Below are 20834 nucleotides of genomic sequence, written 5' to 3' on the forward strand. Positions count from 1 at the left end.
AAACAGCACCGTTCTCATGGACACCAGTCCTTTCCCTGCAGGTTACCTATTGCTAGTGGGAAGAAAGCAAAGAGGGAAAGAACACGGAAGGAATAAAAGAACCATCTGATTCATTCAAACACCTCCGCAAGCAATAAGTGGTTTCAGCACAATGATTTCATGCAGAACATATTTCTTCCACCTCCTGGATCTATTACCTCTTACTGGAAATTATTTGGGCGTTTAAAGAAGACAAAACTGTACTCAGAGTGAAAGGACTAAAAGTCAGTGTCATAAAATAATACTGACATTAAAATAGCAATACATACTAATGCTAAAATAATCCTCAGATGTCTCAAGGCTATGATTAAGGAGACTTCTTCAAAAGTACTCAGGTCTCTTTATTTTGGCTACAGCTTCTTCCAGCTTTTAAAATGATGGATATCTGCTCTAATTCAGAGTGGTGGAAACCTAGAGGCTTCCACGGTGATATTCCAGAACTGAACACCTGTAGAATATCAGAACAGGGCCCTGCAATTAAATTCCGTTCTGCACTAATCCAACAACACAACTGATGCAACCAATAGGCACCATGGTCGGAAGACACACTGCTGCCAGATTTGGTTTAGCCCTTGTATCTGAGCCAAAAACCAAACTTGCAGCATCAATGCCACGGCTCTTTACGGGCCATACGCCAACTGAGCCACATCTGCCTGGGATTCACCAAACCAACCTGCTGCCAGAGTCTGGACCTGGAATGGCAGAGGCTGAAGGTCCTTTGCTCCACATTATGCAGGTAAGGGAAGATCCACAGATGCCAGGAGATTTCAAGAACTTTGCACTCTGGCATATCAGCATGTTGGATGGAGCCTGTCCCCACACTGCCAAGCTCCAAGCAGAGCGACTTCCAGGCTTTCTCCTTCATAGCCCTCCACTGCTCTGTGCATTCACCCGATAAACTGAGCTTTGCTCAGCAACCTTTCCCCCAGTAAAAGCTCTCCAAAAAGCTTTTAGAAAATTGCAGAGTGACTCCTTCCAAATGCCCAGCCCCATGCCTTCATATACTTTGAACTTCATATCCTAGTTCTTTCAAAGAATATGTAATTGATGTCCTCAGTTATTCTAGATAACATTGAATAGGCAAAGGGAAAAAAAAAATAAAAAGTGTTGTGAGAAATAATTACAAAATATTTGTGATCCAGTCTTTCTGCAATAATCACTGAAGCTGGAAGCTGGTCAGTCATCACAGCACTGAAAAGCCATCACAAGCAAGATTTGGGGTAGGTAAAACAAAAAGCAAAGCCAATTTGTATCATCCTCCTTTTAAAGGAAAACTGACAAATTGAGTGTAAATGGAGGTAAACAGAACCTCACCCTAACTTCTTTGAGGTTGCAATGATTCCTGAGTATCCATTTAGAAAAATATCCTTGAACGAGTACACCTAGACACAAGGGGCCAGGATCTATTTCAATCCATGGGTGTTAAGTTGCAGCAATTCCTGTGGAAGCAGGCTCTGAGAGAAGAGGTGGGAGGATAACCAGGGAAATGGGAATCTGAGTAAAGGATCCTTACACTACCCACACAGCACCCGATGTTGCTGCTAAAGTGTCTGTTTGTTCCGTTTCAGATAGCCTGCAGTCCGCATGTGAAACAGATTTTGCAGCCTGTGCAACGGTAGCACTAAAAAAAATACAAGGACTGTATATAATCGCAAGGGTTTCTAGATATAGAAAGGCAATTGGCATGGCAACTCCCCAATAGCAAGCATCATTAGATGAATTACACGAAGAGTATGTGAATAAAACTACTGAACCATACTTGCTGAGAAATTAATTTACTGAGCATATTCGCTTGTTTGTTTGGGGCTCTGGTGCTCTTCTGCAGAAATCTGTGCAGAGTCGGAGCACTGAAGAGTTAAACATGGTCACAATGGAGTACGGAAAAGCATCCAGAAAATGTGAGTGAAGCCCTTCAGTTTTAAAACAACGTTTATGGTATCTTCACTGTCACCTTGGAGATGGAACCTGAACAGCTTTCACCATTTTATTGTAAATTAATTGTTATCACTATTCTTACAGCTACCCACAAACTGACTTCACCTCACACTGAGCACTCAGGCTGAAATCAGCCCCCGCCAGCCTCCACCTAGCACCTTCATTACGGAACAGCCATTAGAGCCCAGTTCCAGTGCAGCTGTCATCCTGAATTATCTGCCCCCTTCCCTCCCCACAGCTATCCATCTATCCTTCTCCAAACACCTTGCAAAAGATGGTGAGGCTCTGCATTTTGTCTTACAGTTTGTGCTGTGTGATGAGCCGAGCCGTGCATTAGACACTGATGTCACATCAGTTCGGTATGTACAGGACACCACTCCGATACTACTCAGCTTTGGAGGGCTTAGGGGCTCTTCCATGCAAGACCGGCTGCCTGGAAGGCACCAACAGCCTCTGCAGTGTCACTCTGCAAGGCTCACATGAACAAAGGCATATTCCAGTCTGAATGCAACCCCCGGCTTCATGGGAAGAACACTCATATCAATTACTAGTCATGGGAGCTGAGGGAGATGACGTGTGAAAGCATCACTTGCTGGCCTCCAAGGACTCCTTGGAGAAGGAACAGTGCAGAGGCTTTCTGGTCCCATGCGCACAGAAACACTGAGTGGAACTGATCTCTGCAAGAGTTCCCGACTCAGTTATTTCTAATACAATACCTACACCCAAATACTGGAGTTTGAAATGATTTACAGAGTAAAAGGGAAAGAATGAAATCAAGCCGGAGAAAGAGCAAACACTTAATGAAACAATGAGCTTAGCTCACCTACTTCATTTGTTTAGAACAGTATCTTGTATCCACTGACTTGGCCCATAAAAATCCTGCCCAGAATATTAGCAGTGACTATATGCAAATACTTGAATAATTTATCCAGAGGTATGTGACTCTTCATCCTGTAGATCCCCGGTAACGCCTATCTTCTACTCACAGATACGGTAAGTAGGTCAAACCCATTACTCGCTTACATAAGTAGCGATCTGTTTGCCGAGCTTCTAAAATAATTGCAGCCCATTAAATCAAGCTGGCAGACCCACCGCGGTGATATTGTGCATAACACTGACCCCTTGGGGACTCCAGCAGGAGCCATGTACTCCCCAGGCCTTGCAGCATTGACTCGAGGTGCGTGTCCGCAGTGCCTCCCACCGGTGCCACGGACCCCGCAGCCTTCCCAAGCCCCTCTCCCCTCAAGTTCTGTGGACTGTGTACAAAACTTTTCCTTGAGGCTGCAGTACGAAAAGCCTCTCGCTGCTGCTGACTGACATATCCGGCAGGCCTTTCCGCGATGAAGTTCACGTTTCAAAACAAAGCGTGGTGTTGGTTGCAGGGGTCAAACGAGTCACCGCAGCAGGAGCGTCAGGGAAGCAAATAACCCGGCCTTCCCCAAAAGGAAACAAGGTGACCCTGCAGAAGCAGTTTCTGCAGGTTGTCACGGGGCATCTTTTGGGGGGTGAACATAATGATAGCTGAAAGGGACAGAGCATTGTCAGAGCAGCTCTCAACCACGCAGCATGGCCCGGAGACATAACACCTCCGTGGTCAGAGGCTGAGCATTGCTGGAATGCTCTGTGCAATCGGCTTTAGGAAAAGAGCCTCGCAGTTCTACATTTTACGTCCTTCTCTGCAGGGGTGACTCCTCTCTCCTCCTCAACTCTAAATAAAGTGTTGACAAAATCACAGACAAGCCACACATCATCAGCTGCCTCCCCCTCTGAGCTTCTCAGTGTGCCTGGCATCCATCATTTCACAGTGCTTGTTTTTGCAGAGCGGTCAGCTGAAACTAGCAGAGCCAAGTGCTGATCTATAAGGGTCACACAGCCTGGCCTAACCACCATAAATTCACCTGGTATAGGTGCTCTGTACAGTACCATTTTGGAGGTGTTGCATGCGGCTCCAGACAAGCTTTGAGGGAATTTTCTACTGTTTCAAAGGCCAGACTTAAACTCATTCTGCCACCTGTGAAGTCAGATGGAGGGTGAAAGACAAAGATGGAGCACAAAGAGGAACAGAAGAATTGCTACCAGAAGCTGTTCCAACCTCACCCATGACTGCCAAACCCATTTAGCTCAGGCAGCACTTAAATCAAAGGGTTACTTCCCATCTTATTCACCAAAATCCAAGTATTAAGAGACTTCCATTGTCATTAGCAAAAACTTAATCTCATTAAAATCTTCCCAGTTGAGGAGACAGATCACCTGCACGCTTGTGGCATTACCACACTGATCCTAAGTCAAGATTTACAGAGAAGCCACTCTTTTGTATTCTACCAAGAACATAAATGTTCACGGGGAAGCTGTTGCCTTTGCAGTTAAGCGTGAAGGAGAAGATGCCAGCAAGGAATCTTCTTCATCACACAAGGCCTTGTGAGGACCAACACCCCACAGGTTTTACTGCTCCCTATACAGAGCTGAGATTTTCCAGGCATCTTTATGCTCAGAGTCCTGTACTTGCACTACTGCTTTGGTTTTACTACTAGGCATAGAAGGAGCTAGAATTATTTAAGTGTTACACAAAAACTGGTTGAGCATTATTCATGACTACCTCAGAGAAGTGGTGGAAGCCATTGCATATATTACACCGCTGCACTGGGAAAGGACGTAAAGTGATGTCTCTTGATGATGATCTCTTGATCATCCCCCAGCTTTTTACTTCCTGCATTCCAAGCACCCCCAAACCCAAACCAGCAACCAGCTGTAAATTGCAACACATTGGATTTCAAGGGATGTGCTTCTTGTCTGAGATGCCAGCAGTTCAAAGTTGTGGCCACTAAAATTAGCACACAAAATGTGTTTGCGCTTGTTTTCATTTTTCTTTTATTTGTTGTTTGTTTTTCCATGCATCTTTGAAAAGTCCATGCTTGTACACTTTGACCTGCAGGCAAGTTGATGGCATTGCAAAAAAGAAGCTGTGCTCTGCTGAGCTGTCACTGCTGCACACGTTATCCCTACACAGCACTGTTTGCACACATACAAACTGAAAAGCATGAAGTGCCAAACACAGTTCCAGCATGTCAGGCATATGTTGCTTGATGTCACCCAGTATTAAGCCAAGTGGAAGAGACGAAAGCAGCAGCAAGACTATTATACTCTAACAGTCATTAGAAAGAAATTACCAATGAAACAGGATAGCCATGACTGAATCTCACCTGGAGACAGACTTCAGTCTCTTAAGATGTGATTCTGCTAAGCGCTGTGCCTTCCCAGCAAAGCCAACATGAGATTAGGGTGGTTGGCCCCCAGTATCAACCTCTTGGCAGGAAACGCTTTTGAGTGCTTGGTCTTACTTCACTCCATAAGGACTTGTCTCATTTGTTTGTTTAAGTGAGAGTAGAGTTAGGGCACCAGTGAAAAATAAGGAAAGATGAAGAGGTGGACATCCAATGCATTTGCTATGGAATAAGCGCTGCAGCTGTTTTCTGTTCTTTAATCCCAAATGACTTTCACCACCCATCTCTACTGCCACAGACCAGCTCTAAGGGACCAGCTCAACTTTAGGATTTCAGCCTGATTCCTCAAGCCCTTACCCATTTGTCGATAGTGCCTTTAACAGACAATGCCAAAGACAGTATGGAAAACAACAATGCAATATGAGCATTCCAAAATTATTTTTGTAGTTTCACAGGCATTGCATTTTACTTAACGTATTCTGAAGGGCTGTCAAAATGAGGCAAGAGAATTACCTGGATCTCTCCTCCCCTCCTCTCCTGGCCCTGATTTCAGGGCTGTTCAGTGATGCAAAAAAATGCAAAAATCTAGTGTTTCATAGGATTTCAGCTCACAGGTGGAAATGCTGAGAAGGCCCATTATTATGGTTCCCTGAGGTATAAATAAGATAAAAAATGAAGTATAGTCACAAATATTATGACTTAAGAGGTGTTTTTTTTTCTAGCAATTTTCCAGACTTGACATACAGTGACTTGACAATAATGAATGCATGTATTGACTCTATAACCTCCTAGTTACATAGGGGCTGTGTATCGAGGCTGCAAATTAACCATGCAGTGGCTGAGAGCACCCACATGACACCTTTCTGCACAGACTTTCTCTTCATTGTGGTCCTTCTGGTAAAGATTATTGATTCACACCTCAAGAGCAGAGCTGAAGTGCTTTCAGAGCTGGGTTGGCTCTAAAAGCAGCCTAGCGACCTTCATGCAATGTGAAATCTGTGCTAATACTCTCACCCAGACCCAAGCCAGCTGCATGAACAAGTCACTCATGTTCTCTTGTGCCGTTGACATGCCCTGGAACTGTGGTGACCCTATATAGTCGGTGAGCCTCAGGATGCCAGCAGCCTGCAGTCTCCCTCTCAGTAGCTTTGCATTATACTCAACAGCGCTTTGAGGCCCTAGATGGTTTGCTAATTCTGGGGTAAAATGATGCGAATTCTCCAGCACAGTTTGGACCATGGGCTGCAACCACGCTTACTAACTCCCCTGAGCCCTGCAGAATACACTGCAGAAAAATCTACTTGCTCTGCAGGAGTCACCTGAGTTTGGCAGGACTTACTAGCCTTAGCTCAGGGATGCAACCTTTTCCTGGACTGGCTGCACTTGTAGCCAACCTGGTAAATCAGCAAACGCTCCCTGTACTCACATTATGAAGGCTTTTCCATTTCCAAGAACATCACAGCTTCCATCACCCTTGAGAGCAGAGAGAGATCTGTACTGCAGGGTGGCTGCACATTTAATTTTGTGCTTTTTTCAAAGGTGCAGTGTCTCTCTGAGCAAATGAGTAACATCCTAATGTGAAAAGAGACATGAGAAATACGGGAAGCAACTTTGTTAAATTAAAAAAGAAAAAAAAGACGTTAAGTACACAGGATAGACTAGCACAGCACTGCTAAAGTACCAACTGCCAAGTCCTGGGCACAAGGCAATTCCCAAGTCAGTAACTAGATCTTCATGTCTTTTACCACTGCGTGGTCTATTTTCTGTTCAACGCTTGCAACTTCCATTAACGTTAATGAGTATGCATATGTGCCTTGAGGGTAAGAACATACTCCCTCTGTGGCTTCAAAACTTGTTTATAAATCCCTCCAAAAATCACATTGTGTTCATTGTTCTGCGCAGAAAGCTATTATAACAGCTATTAGAACCGCTGCTTCCATTCCTTCCTTCCCCCTTGCCCTCCCTTATCTGAGGGACCAGAAAACAGACCCAAAAGATGAAATGCTGCAGGAAATTGTGCACACAGGCAACAACCCAGCTCTGGGAGCTGGCATATGAAAACCAGCTCGCTGCAGGGAGGGACAAACTGAAATCTCAGTTTAAAAAAAAAAAAAAAAGACAAAAAACTACCACTCCCCACCCCCAAAAGCAAAGCCTTTGAAACTCTCAAAGCTATTAAACGGTAGCAATTAGACCGAAATCTTTGCTGTGTGCCTCCTACTAGAGAGCAACTCAGTGGGAACAAGCTGGTGTAGAGCCTGGAGGCACTGCATCCATCCCTGCACCACTCGGGCACCCAGGGCAGACCTCTGGAGTCGTGTATGGCAGCTATTGTCAAGAACCAGATGAAAGTAGGGGCAGGAAAACCAGTCCTGCTTTACGCATGGCTGCGCACTGGCTGGCATCACACCTCCGTAGCTAACAGCCCCACGGTGCTGCACACCCCCGTGCTCCACCTCAAGGCACAGTGATACCCAGCTGTGGCTACGAGGGAGCCTAAAATATTCCATTCTGCTGCCTCAGCATGGGGCTGCCAGGTCTGGCAGGAGGTGAGCCGACAGCCAGGAGCAGTAACTAGTGCCTGTGGCTACACCCACCAGGACTCGCCTGTCAGTCCCTTTAGACTTGCTAGGTGTGAACAGGGCTCGTTAGTGATGTTTCTGTCTTTTGTAGGCACAGATGAAAAGATGCAGGAGTAAGATCTGGCTATAAGGAAGGATATGACATGGTCCTGCAGAGGACACTATTTCAAAGTTCACGTTGAATACAATGTTAGCTAAGGTAGGAAATAAAAGGAAACCAGCACCTTGTAAAAACAGTGAAAGCTCTAACTCCCTTTAACCCAAGTCCTGTTTAATGACAGTAGCAAAAGTTCAAGTTTACAACACAGAGTCACCAGTGTAGCTGACAGAAAACTAGATTTATGAGCGAGACCAGCTGGACTGCAACCCCACTTACAGTTATTGTAATTGCTTTTCTCCAGAGGAAAATTTTCCCTACAAGTCACCCACTTTTAGAGATTACTGAGCAATGGAGAGAGGCTGCCACTGCGCGGGCATAGAAAGCAGCACGAAGGTTATCTTCTTCCACACCAGGCACCCAGGAGGAAAGCCCTGAACGACCTGAGTGGGCTCTAGAGGTGGGGTCCCTGCAGCATTTTCACTTATCAGACCTAAACCTCCCATGGGCTCTGGCAGAATTACAGTGAACAGCATTTTCTGAGTTTTAATGGGCATTTGCATGCATGTTTATGTGTACACACAAGCACAAGCAACTGGCATTTACATTATATATAAATGTGAATATTATATATACATAGATTACACTATTATATATATTTTACATGTATGTATTTTTATTTATATATAATGTAGATGCCATCCAAATTACCCAACAAGTTCAGAAATTTTTAACAAAAATTATCTTCCAAAACACAATTCACTGATAATTTTTCATTCATGTTGGTGCTGCAATAGGTTTGGAAATCTTTCTTGTGGAGAAGCAATGATCACAACAAAAACCACCGCTTGAGGCTGGGTACGTTCACCAATTATACTGTTGTATTACTTCCTTTTTCTGTAAGCTTGGGTACTGAGAGCACATCATGTAGTTAAACTCTTGCATTTTCTCATTAAAAAGCCTCTCAGGATCCAGATTAGATATGCCTTCCGTGCTGAAATATGTTATTTAAAATTACCCTGTTCAGTTCACTTCTCACTTCCAACGTGTGATGTAAGGGGCACAGCACATTTGTTTGCTGTTCCTACCAGGGTTTGAAAGCTCTGCAGAAAGGCAGCCTACATTTCTAAAAACAACTTTCTAGAAATCTGTCTCAGAGGAGAAACGTATTTGGTGGAAGGCTTTCAGTGGGTGCATATGGGAGGTAGCCGGAAGAACAAAAAAGGAACATAGGAGGGGATACAAAAACATGTGTGGCAACACACCAACAAAATTAAAGTTAAGAGGAATCAGGCTTTCGCTTTGGAGGCCGCTCTTTGAGGCAGAGCCAAGGTAGACCACCACAAAATACACGAACAGAAGTGTTATCACACTGCTGCATAATGAGACAGGGTTAACGTGTATCATTACATCTTAAAAATAAGTTTTTCACACTCCCACAAATTTGGAAGCAAGAGCACACATAGAAGAGTTTACAGAGCTCCTGAGGCTGTTACGGATGCTATTTGTGTTTCAAGAGGAAAAGGTCTTTCAAGCTCATGACCAAATTTTTTCCTGCTACTTCTGCAGCAAAGTCAGGCTCATATTCAAAACATAATCTACTGTTATGGTAGTTGTTATGATGTGATGGATTCAATATTTTGACTTTACCACGATCAGGAAAAGAATAAAAGTTACCATCAGCAACTGCTTTTGTTGGTACAAACTGGATCATTATCAAAAAACAGAAAGTAAACATGTTCAATAAAAACGAGTGGTAAGGCTGTCCCTGGTTGCCTAGGAAATGCAGCAAATTCCCTTTGAAAGTAGCCACTGGGTCACACAATAGATACTATAGTTTGAATTATCCTGCATTGCCATAAAAAAATGAGCTTGGAACAATTTTTTGACAACTCTTTTGTATAGATTCCACAATAGTTGATGGAGAAACAATAGGGTTTTTTATCATTGTTTTCCGTAGTTCCTGGAAAGAGCTGTACATATTCAGCCTGCAAATGCCACAAGTACATGCAAATGTGTGAGAGACATATGCATACACAAATATTTGTGTACAATATGGGCAGCAGTAACTGAAATTTAAATCTGGATGTTGTTGTACCTTCACAGGAGAACACGGAAAGCATTTTAGAAACCCAGCCTGTTCATCCAAATACCATACTCTAACACACCTGACTATATCTCAGACTTTAAAATCTGACTGCTTATTTCAAAAAACACCCTACAATGTAACCCCTAAAAATCTGGCATGTATTAAACCAGACACATGCAAATAGGGCAGATGTTCAGAACACATGAAGATAATGGCATGATTAAAGGGTTCCATCAGTTCAAAATCTCCAGGGAAATCTGTTGTGACTATAGTCTAAATCTATCGTGAGATAGTCTAAAGGTGTCCACTGCTGCACAATATATAAACTAGAAGAACAAACAGAATACAGGTCAGATATTAAGCATCAAAGAGATTCTCAATACTCCCTGAAGGAATTTAGTCACACTAAAATGTAACATTTAGGTATTATCTTTCATGAGACTAATGGAGAGTTATTCATTCACCAGTTCTTTCCAGAGATCTTGCTATGAATAGTCAGCTCTTGATTATAATAATGAAGCTGAGGTGGTCTGCAATACTTGTTGGAGTGTATGGTAGTACTGCGGTCACACTCACTAGTCAGTGAAGACTGCTACAATGCTTCATGTGCCACTGAAAACCATCGTGTGATGGGACAGATCACACTCAACCTGCACGGAATGGGAGCACCAAAGTGGTACTTGGTCTTGGAAACAGAAATGTCTCAAACCTTCAGATCTATCAGAAGGGATGTGACCACATATCATATTCTTGGTATCAAACTTCAGATGGCAGGAAGAGATGAGGGAAAAGAGGCAAAATTTTCAGAACCTTGCAAAATGATAATGCTGAAGAAGATTGTGTCATGAGGACATGGACTGCTTAAGGAGTCTGCCATAACTTCTGCGAGATAGGTAAAAGACATGGATGCATTTCAATTACTATCACCATTATTCCTACTACTGTAAAGGCTGTCATAGTCCCTTGCTTCTCAGTAAATAAGGAAAAGTGCTGGGGGGTAGGTGTAAAATGGACCCCATTCCTAATCAGTCCAGAGAGAAAACCAAGGTTATCTACAGCAAAGAACCCAATGATACAGTGTGACTCAATACACACTTGCAGGAATATTCATTTAACAGGTTAGAAAATGTGAGAACCTATCTTAGAGGTGCCTTCACAGCAAAATGAGCTTCCTTTAGCCTCTGGGAATCTGGTTGCACAGATTCAGGGAGAAAAAGTGCTAATAAATACTAAAGAGTTATTAAAATATTTTAAAACACACCATTTTTTTAAATAGCTTTTGAGTACCTTCAGAGCTCCTGCCTTTGCTCCTCACAGCCTATAAGACCAAGACATTTGTGCCATACATTCTGTTTTGTAATAAACAACAGACTTCTAAGACTTTCTGATATGAGATTTTAAATCTGTCCATGGCACAAATCTGAATGGTTTCTATGTAGGTTTCAGGTCCAATAAAGTCGTGGTAAACTGTTTTTATTAAGAACAGCTACTCAATGCTCAGACTTTTAATGTTAGTTGATCAGGGGAGCTGGTGTAGTGGTACTGCAACGAACAAGATATGGAAAGTAATGAGAAACGTCACAGGCAAAGTAACTACCCACAGCAGCATAAATAAGCCTATGGTTTTGTTCAGCATGTGTTCATCCTTGCAAGCGTAGACATACATATTACTAGCTGTAATACACATTCCTTTGTGCCTTTGTTACCACTGATGACCTTATAAATCAGATTTACCTAAAAGGGGTTGTAGCATGAGTGTAACTAACCAGTATTTATGGCCACAACCGCAAGCAAAAGGGATATGCACTAAGAGCATAGCATATTGCGCGGGATGTCAAATCTGATATGTAACATAGCAGTGGGAGAGACCAGCACCGATCAAAACCATTTGTCCCTCAGGGTTCCTCCTACAGCTCACACTGTGAAGCAGAGTCATCCTGATCTCTCCTAGCAGGGAGTAGAGCTGGTCCTACTGCCAGACAAAATGTATTTCCAGCATGGAAGAAAGGAAGATCCCTATACGGTTAACTCATCTGTAGTAGTTCAGAGTAAGAAAGGGATATCCTCATTTGGTGCATTTTTTCAGCAGATTCAGCATTCAGGAGAAAATAAAATTTAATTGGGATAAATGGGAAGAGAAATGTAAACTAATGAGGAAAGACAAGTTTGGGGCAATACGTTACACCACCTCAGGTACAATTGTTACCATCAGATGATACTTTCTTGTTGTTGAATTTCAAGGCCAGAGAGTATTCTTTTAAATAATTTCTGTCCTTTACTTCTATGTTGACCCTCTCCAAATCAGTGGTTTGCACAGTGCTAGTGACCACAGTGATAAGTCATTGGCTGGTGTGCAGGCAACAGTATCTCATATGCCACCTGACAGCAGTTTCTTCCCTCCATTTTGAATGAATTCAACTCATTCCCCCCTTATATAACAATATAGTAAGTGGTGTAGTTCTGAGAAATGTCACAGTTTGGCAATTAACTGCTAGTCCAAAATCTGGGGAACAGTGATCTAGGATACTTGTGCTGGCACTGTGGAAGCATACAAGTAATACCCACATGCATGATTATCAACTGTCTAATCTTAACACTGGGTCTACAAAACCCTTCTTCCAGAGAATAATAGTGTTTACCTTCAGTCCTATCTGGTAGTTTCCCACTCTTACTTGTTGTTCCAGTGTTGACTGTTTCAGATGAGGTGCTCAGTTTGGTGTTGGGATCTCGCTTAGGTTTAGGTGGTGGCTGCTTGCGAGAGCTGCTACTTTCATCGTCAGTTCCTCCAACAGAATGAAGAGACTGGGATCTCACGGCAAAGCCACTGGAACAAGGATGTGGCAGTCTGTCCTGAGGAGCAGGCATTGTCATAAATCCCATGCGGAAATGCTTCCCCACGTAGCTTCCTTCATTTCCTCTCACTACTTCTCCACCTATGCTGTAAGAGAAAATACACACACAAGTAAGTGATCCATCTTGCCTCGGATGTACCTGAAACCATGGTCTCAGTTCTGCCTGCGATGAGCAGACTGCACTTTCTGCATTGTAAATACACAATGCTCTTTCCTTAAAACAAGATGACTACTAGAATGGAGTAATCAGTTTTTCAACACAAGTGGCCAATAACTGAAATGTCAATATACTGCTATGCACTCATTCCAAATTTTACAAGAAGAAATTGAGAAAAGCTTTTTGTTCAGGTTTCATAGCTCTGTGACTTGAAATTGCCTACAGGGCAAATTTCAAACATCAGAAGTCAGAACTGAGATTTTTAGGATGACAAGAGATTGCCAGTAGGACCAAGAACACAGCTTTAGAAATGCAACGTAGTGTATTGATCTGCCCTCATCTTTAACCACAGACAGACGTGTATCTTGGGAAATAAGGCTCTTTGGGCCCAGTCAATCATTCCCCTACAGACTAAAGAACGGTTAGACAAAGTAATGTTCTAAAAATTGTTGGATATAGGAGACTGAAAATTAACACCTTATCAAATCTGTATGAAGCTGCAACATGAGAAGCATCAGACTGGTAAGACAAGCGTAGGTAGGAGATGAAAACACCACGGGCTGTGGAACACTGGGAAGAAAATAACCTCTGGCCATTCAGAAACACAGGTACAGAAGAAGGAAAGCTCAGTTGAAACAAGTGCTGTCACATCAGATCCATTATTCTGGGAATGGCAGGACTCAGAACCTGGTGCTGTTTCTGCTATATTCATGCATGGCCATGAGTTTTGAAACACAGCTCTTACTCCTGCTAACCCACAGTACATTAAGGCCTTTCAGTGACTGCATAAAGAAAGCCAGCAACACACACAGGTCAAAATGGACCTGTTTGCTAGGAGGGTTGAAGTAGTACCACTGCAGGCATGTAGAGATGTCTGTATGAGAACTGCCGAGTCTCGGAAAGCCCTAATTACCTCCTGTTTCCCCTTCACACCGAATGAAGCTCTAAGCAGGGTCAGTCTGCTCCTCTCTAAGTTTTTACTCAATGTTGCCGTGGGCTGGTGTAATTTATTTGGTGCTGAAAACATCTCCCTCTCTAAAAGACAAGCACATTTCTCAATGGTTCATTTGAAGAGTGAGTAAGGTCACTTCATTCCCTGATACTGCCCCCAGCAGATGGTAAATCTTCATCTTCTTTGTAGGTTACACACAAGCTGTACCTGGTTGTCCTAAAAACATCAGATTGGCACTGTGCAATGCACAACTTTGAGCATGGTAAAGCAGAATCTTTATGAGCTTACTGAGGTCCCTGCATTTTTATTTTAATTTCTGCTAGTGGAGAGGTCCACTTTCTAAACTGGTAACAACCAAACAGGTCTAAATAAAGATGTGACACCCTCCAGGGGCAATGACACATACGACACATGTACACATACACACATGAACCTCCTGCTCACACTCATGCCACGCATACACACACACCAGTCCACATTCAAAACCAAGTTATTACCGAAACCTAATTGGCATCAGTTCCAGAGGGATTTGCAGCAAGAAAGATCAAAAGGTAGAACTCATTAATTTCAAGATTAATAAAAAACCTGTAGCCAATTTAAATGATTAACTATGCCTCTACTAATCTTTCATAAATTGTCCTGAAAATAATATAATCCTCAGACGCTAGACTACAAAAAGTGCCTGCCATGTTATTTAAAGAAGATTACTATCCAAATATGCTGAAGAATACAGGTGAGGAATCTGCTTTTTCCTACCTTTATTGTAGAAATCACATTTAGCAAACAACATTTCAGTTCACCATGTGTCCAACACTATAATTTTTACCAGGTTACTCTATTTACTTGATGCATTTACTTTGCTTCTGTGCAGAGGTGTTCAGACCAACTATTATAGAGCAGATCCTGTTCTGGATGCACTTACATAAATTCCATTGAGCAAAAAGGTTTGAGTCTTCTCCTAAGAATACACAGAACTGCACTTACACGAAGCTTTTTCTTTTTCATCCAGACTTTCATCTTATATTTCAGAAATAAAAACACTATCTATCTCAAGAAAGAAGAAAAAAAAAAAAAAAAGTATTCTCTTGTTCCTTCCCCCTCCATCATTTCTTTTTTTCTTTTTTTTTACTGAATTTCTTTTAACATTACCTGTGAAAACCTGCCTCTCCTGCTTCCTACACTTGAGAATAAACAGCCTATAGCCAGAGAGAGGTGGTGGGCACAGCTGGAGACAGGTCTTGTTCTTCTGCTTCATGGCTGAAGTAGATCTGGCCTTGCTCTTCTACATCATCTGCTCAGTGACTAGGCAAAGACCGGAGAACACAATCTCCCCCTTTTCAGCCACATTTAAGCAACAGTCCATTTCTTTTTGGGCACAGGAACCAACCTTCTGCTGATGGTTGGGTACTGTAAACTCCAAACTGAAGAACTACTTCTTGGTCCTGGACTCTGCTCATTGACCAGGATCCCAAAGGCTTAGCTTACTTAAGCTGGAGATGATGCCTGAATGTCAAGCAGTGGGTGTTTCCTAGAATAGCTTGACTAATAAACACAAGCATAATATCAGGTGGAGCACCATGTTCACTTGTCAGTTATACAGGCAGAAATACACCATGGTGTGCAAAGCCTCTCCAGACTCATACCCAGAGTACAAAAGCAGAATGGCACAAATCAGATGTGGCATCCCCAACCCTCTGGCAGCAGCATGGTGCAGTTCAACTTGGACGTGTGCAGCACAGCTTTGCAATGCACAGAGCTGCTGGTGGTACGTGATAAAACCAGACAGTGTTAAAGGATTTACTTGTACACTCCTCCTGCTTGCATCCACACGAGTTGGCTGAAGCTGGCTACTTCCCACTGTACCACAACAGGCTGGAATAGATTTATATGCACCTTGCTGCATAAATGACTACAGAGACAGCTAGGGAAAATAATTGTGGAGATGATCTCACTCCATTATTTCTGACAGGAAAGAGCCTGTGCTCCTCATTGTACTGATAATGGGTTCTATCTCATTTCAAAACTGTATTATGTGAGTTGCTGCAAGTATTAAACAGTTTATTAATATATATGGAAATACAGATTTGGATTATTCCTCTGGGAAGTTTCAATTTGAACTTGGCCAGGTTCAACTGCTTCTCTGACAAAGAATTATGTACGGCGTTCAAATAACCGTTAAAAATGCAACAGACATCTGTCTACAAAAAAAGACATGACTTATATAATAACGAAATTACTCATGTTACACACATAAAGCAAAGCTGACTTTGTGCTGAAATGCGCTTTGGCATATGCCTAAGTCTAGAGACCGAAGCTGCAGTAGATGAAAAAGAGCTGTGCAGTGAGGCTATCTCCAGCCAGCCTTCAGAAGAGGGTTCCGAAGCAGATTTCCACCAAAGAACACATTCCAAGCCTTTCCCAAAGCCTCCCTAACAAGACCCTTGTAGACCATCGAGTGCTGCCAGATTACACATTTCCTCCTGGGTACACTGGGAGGCAGGGGAGCTTTCCATCCCTCTCCCTCTTCTACACAAGACTGGAACTGAATTATTACGGCAAATACCAAAACAGTTGAGCCTGCCAGTAATAGTGGATTTTAGCTTCCATTTCTAAAATAAGAGCAAGAGCTCCAGTTGATGGATCTGATGAATCTTGTTGCATCTCCAATATAGGTTTTATCTGTCAGCTGAGACTTCTGAGGTCAGAAGTGGGCTAGCATAAAACCACACTGCAGCTGCTGTTCCTACCTGCGGTATCATCCTGCCTGTATGTAAGCTGCAATCGATGCAGTCCTGGACACAATATAGCCCAGCCTATTGTGCTCTGCTTGCTCTGTTGGGTCAAGCAGGCACTGGAGCATTGACCAAACTGGAACATGGAATAACCAAAACCTTCAAGTGTTTGAACTACAGAGGAAAAAGTCTTTGCCATTATTAATTTTATGACACAACACAAGGGGGCATGTTATAGTGGATAGCTAAATGTAAATGAACACAGAAGTACTCTAAATGGGTAAAGGACTAAGGTCATCATCACCTTGCTTTGCTATGAGTCATAATGTTCCTGTTGACTTGGAAAGTATTTTCAAGTTGTTAAGTTAGAAAGGCAAGAAGAACTCGTCATCACATTGCTGGAAAAAACATAGCAAATAAGAAGTATCCAGAGACTGTCTGCCTTAGTCAGTGTGGTCTTTTCAATTTGCATTGTTCCTACTTAGCATTGCAAATAATGGTTTTATTTTCCTGCAAAGTTTCATTACTTAATCCAGGCAGAAATTGAATTAATTCCTGGAAAACCATTGAATAGTTGTGTGCAAATTTGTTTTCCTTGATTTTGCTTCTTTAACTGTAAACAGTATGGAATATTAAATCCTTCAATCCAATTCTAAGGAGTAGGAGAATTCTTGGAAATAAGTCCCATAAAAACAGAATACCCTGGAGCTACATTTTCTTCCCAGCAATCTACCTTCCACTGTTCTTGCTATTCATCCAGAAACTCTCTTTTCAGTTCAGACTTACAGTGGATTAGTTTCATGCCTCAGGCACCAAGAACCACTCAGTAGTTTTCATTATCTTTGTTTGGTTTCCATTTTTCTTCCTGTGCTCCTAACATGAGACTTTCAAACTTTTTATCCACAAGCTCAAAAATGGAATTACACCTGAGTATGAAACTTGACTTCCTAAACAGGAGGAAGGGAAAAGCACCCTGCTGATGGCATGGCATCTTTGCAGATACTTTTGCCCTTTCTGTGCTCTGATCCACCCCAGCCGAGGACCACAGTAGGTACTTTTCCTTCTCTGAGTGCTGAAATTCCAGAGAACCAAATGAAGCTGTTGCAATAGCAGCTGTTTGCTCACTCCTCTTCTGAGCAAGGAGGAAGCCTTGGTCACACATACTGTTGTTGTTTTTTTTTAGCCAGGAGCAACTGGGATGGGAACGTCTGCAAGCTCCTCTGCAGAAATGGGGAGGACTGTGAACAGCCCAAGGGGGTGGCCAAGACTCTTCATGGCAATGAGCTGCCTGCCTGTGCAGTGCCACCCTCACGTGGCAGGCATCTAATCCATCAGGGAAGCCATCTGACCAGAGAGAGAAGAAAAGAGAAATCACAAAAATATGAACTACAATGAATGATTTAGGAAGATTTTTCTCAGTCCATCATGAAAATGACTAACAAACAGCAAAAATACAAAAGGAATAAACATAGTTAACTCAAGAACTGTGTATGAGCTGACTTGACTGATTAAACAGCAGTCCATCCCTCACTGCCTCTAGCCTTTTTTGGGTTAAGAGAATATCTACAGTTATTTTAGGCTATTTTTAACCGCTTCCTAACTCTTACAGCAGTGAACATGCAGCTCCTCTGCTCATATCAAATGTTCTGAGTATAAAGGGCTGAAATGGCTTTGAAATGTCTATTCCCCATCAGAATAAATTATACACACACATACCAAGGATGACACATTTTACTTTGTATCTGAGAAGCACTTTCAAGATTAGCATAAATTATATTTGTAAATTAGAGGTTGGATGCCAAAAAACAGAAGATATACTATTTTTATCCCCCTAAACATGATTTCAGCAGACCATGAAATATAATACTGAGGGAAGAAGGGCAGGATCACAATCATGAATTCAGGAACTGCGCTGCAAGTACAGTTTTACACAAAGCTGCACCACTTTTGATTATAGAAATTAAACATACAAACAAATTACATTTCTTCTCTCTCTCTCTCTTTTTTTTTTTTTTTCAAGAATCATATTTCAGAGGCTTCATTCCTTGGAAGCAAGGAATGATTTATTTATTAAAAAAAAAAAAAAATAGATGATTTTGTCTGCATTACTTTGCTGAAAAACTCTAAATGAGACCCAATGATCCAACGTCAAGATCCATAGGATAAAGCTACCCTCACTTTTAGATACAGGCTGAAGTGTAAATGAATCATGGCAAAGGTCAAATTTGAGTCCTTTTATGCACCTGGAGGAATATCTACAGTGAGCAACTGATGTGTCCGTGCACATCAAACATTCCTCTGCCATATGCCTCTGCTTCTGAGGCAAGAGATCAGGTGCTGCTTAAGCAGCCAGACCTCTCAGGACACAGAATGCATTAATGCTATAAAGTAAACTTGATTCTTTTATCATACCTGCCAAACCCATAGGTTTGATCCTGCAAACATGCCATGAGCTTATACTCCCTCTGTGCACCTGCATTATTGCACTGGGATATCTAGGAAGCCCTGCAGAAATTGCGTGTAGCCTCTGAATCTGCTCCAAGCAATAGCACTTGCAGAGGTGTGCCCACATGGGCTTTCCAACACCAGGTTATTTCCAGAAAATCCTTTTTTTTCTGCCCAACCTGTGTGTGTAACAGAACCCAAACAGGATCCTGCACTGCTGCTGTGAGCCTGGCCCCTGTCACCCACGGCAGCCCTGAGCTGTGTGTGGAAGCCTGCATGCACTGGGGCGTTAACTGGGTCCCTGAAGAGCCACCAAAGGGCAGCTCGGGTCCTACACACTGCATGAGGGAGAAGGAACGCAACCAGCCGACCGTGGCCCATAAACAGCCAAACAACCTCAGAAGCCAAACAAGAGCATTCCCAACGGAGAACTGCTATCCTGCAAGTCAATTCATACAATCCCTGTAACACAAAAGGTTCAGAACGGGACCAGTGGCTGGGATTTTGAAAAATTCTGTAGGTAAAACATTGATAAATAAAACCTATACTTACAATTCTCACACCAGATCTGGCAATCCAGTCAGCTTGGACAGAAGTAACTGAGAGCAGGGCCACTTCAGAGCCATGGAGTGCTGAACAGAGCTGTATTCCATGAGGGAACAGAAGTGCAGGCAGCACTTACTGCCCCCACTGACACTGCTGTCCTCACAGGCTGCCTCAAACAGGGGCCTAACGAGGAGGGTGCCAGGCTGGACGCCCACAGGAGCCTGGTGCTGCTGCCTGGGGAGGCCCAGCGCCCGATGCGGTACCAGGAGCACAAGGCCGCCATGGCCCCGGCCCACACAGGGCTGAGGGATGGGTGTGGGACAGGCCGTACGTGGTGAAAACACAGGCCTGAGTGAAAAGCTCCCCACTTTTACAAGACTAGAGATATTTTCAATTTTACATGGGAGATGCACAGCTGAAAGCCAGAAATGAAAGCTCATATGCTCAGTCACCTAGCATTAGACACCAACCATATGCAATGTTTAAACTGAGCGTAAATGGGTTCTTGTGTTAATGGATGGGGGGTTGCATCCTGTCAAAAACGGGTGGAGCTGGAACAAGGTTGTGTTTTTGTCACATTTAGTGGAAAACCACATGGCACAGACTCCATCATGCCTGAGCAACTGGGGAAGAAGGAATTATTTTGATGACATATGAGAATAAATTAACATAGATTTAATTTTATTTTTTTTTTTCATCTTGCAATAAAATGCTTCTTTGGGTTGGAGTAAGAGTTGTAAATGAAGGAAAAATAAGTAAAAAGTAAAAGAGCCTTTTTGTGGATCAGAGGTGGGGAAAAGATAAAGCCTAGACAAATGAATGAAAGGAGCTGATGTTCTCAGAATGGATATTTGTAAACCAAGTGCACATAAGCCTCGCTGCGCTGCCAAGATATTACACTGTGCCTAACCTTTCCCAATTCAGGCTCATTTCAAACAGTGGCTGTACAGATATTCTTCTGAGTCCCTCAAGCAAACATCACTCTACTTTCCTTTTAAAATCCAAGCTCAAATACAAGGAAATTAAGGTTTTAAATTAAGGTTTTTAGTGCTTCCTAAGGCCTCCAGCCCCAAAGAGAAGGGATTCAGATCCTGACCTGGCAGGGAACAGGAAAAAAAAAATTGTTTTGGAACAAAACCCCTCACAAATTTCACTTCAGAGTGACCCACATCAAAATAGAGAAGTAG

At 42.7% G+C, this 20834-nt stretch overlaps 1 protein-coding gene across 1 annotated transcript in view; it reads right to left on the reverse strand.

The window, feature by feature from the left end:
- Positions 1 to 20834, reverse strand: part of NYAP2 (neuronal tyrosine-phosphorylated phosphoinositide-3-kinase adaptor 2) — a gene marked incomplete at its 3' end in the record, with an annotated part of 128438 nt that overhangs the window by 63183 nt on the left and 44421 nt on the right. The window contains exon 2 of the mRNA XM_082766846.1: positions 12603 to 12901. Coding sequence (XP_082622972.1) covers positions 12603 to 12901 — 299 coding nt within the window. The remainder of the gene's footprint in view (positions 1 to 12602; positions 12902 to 20834) is intronic.

This window comes from Aythya marila (assembly GCF_965140915.1).
Source record: "Aythya marila genome assembly, chromosome: 9".
In the NCBI taxonomy this organism is placed as follows: domain Eukaryota; kingdom Metazoa; phylum Chordata; class Aves; order Anseriformes; family Anatidae; genus Aythya; species Aythya marila.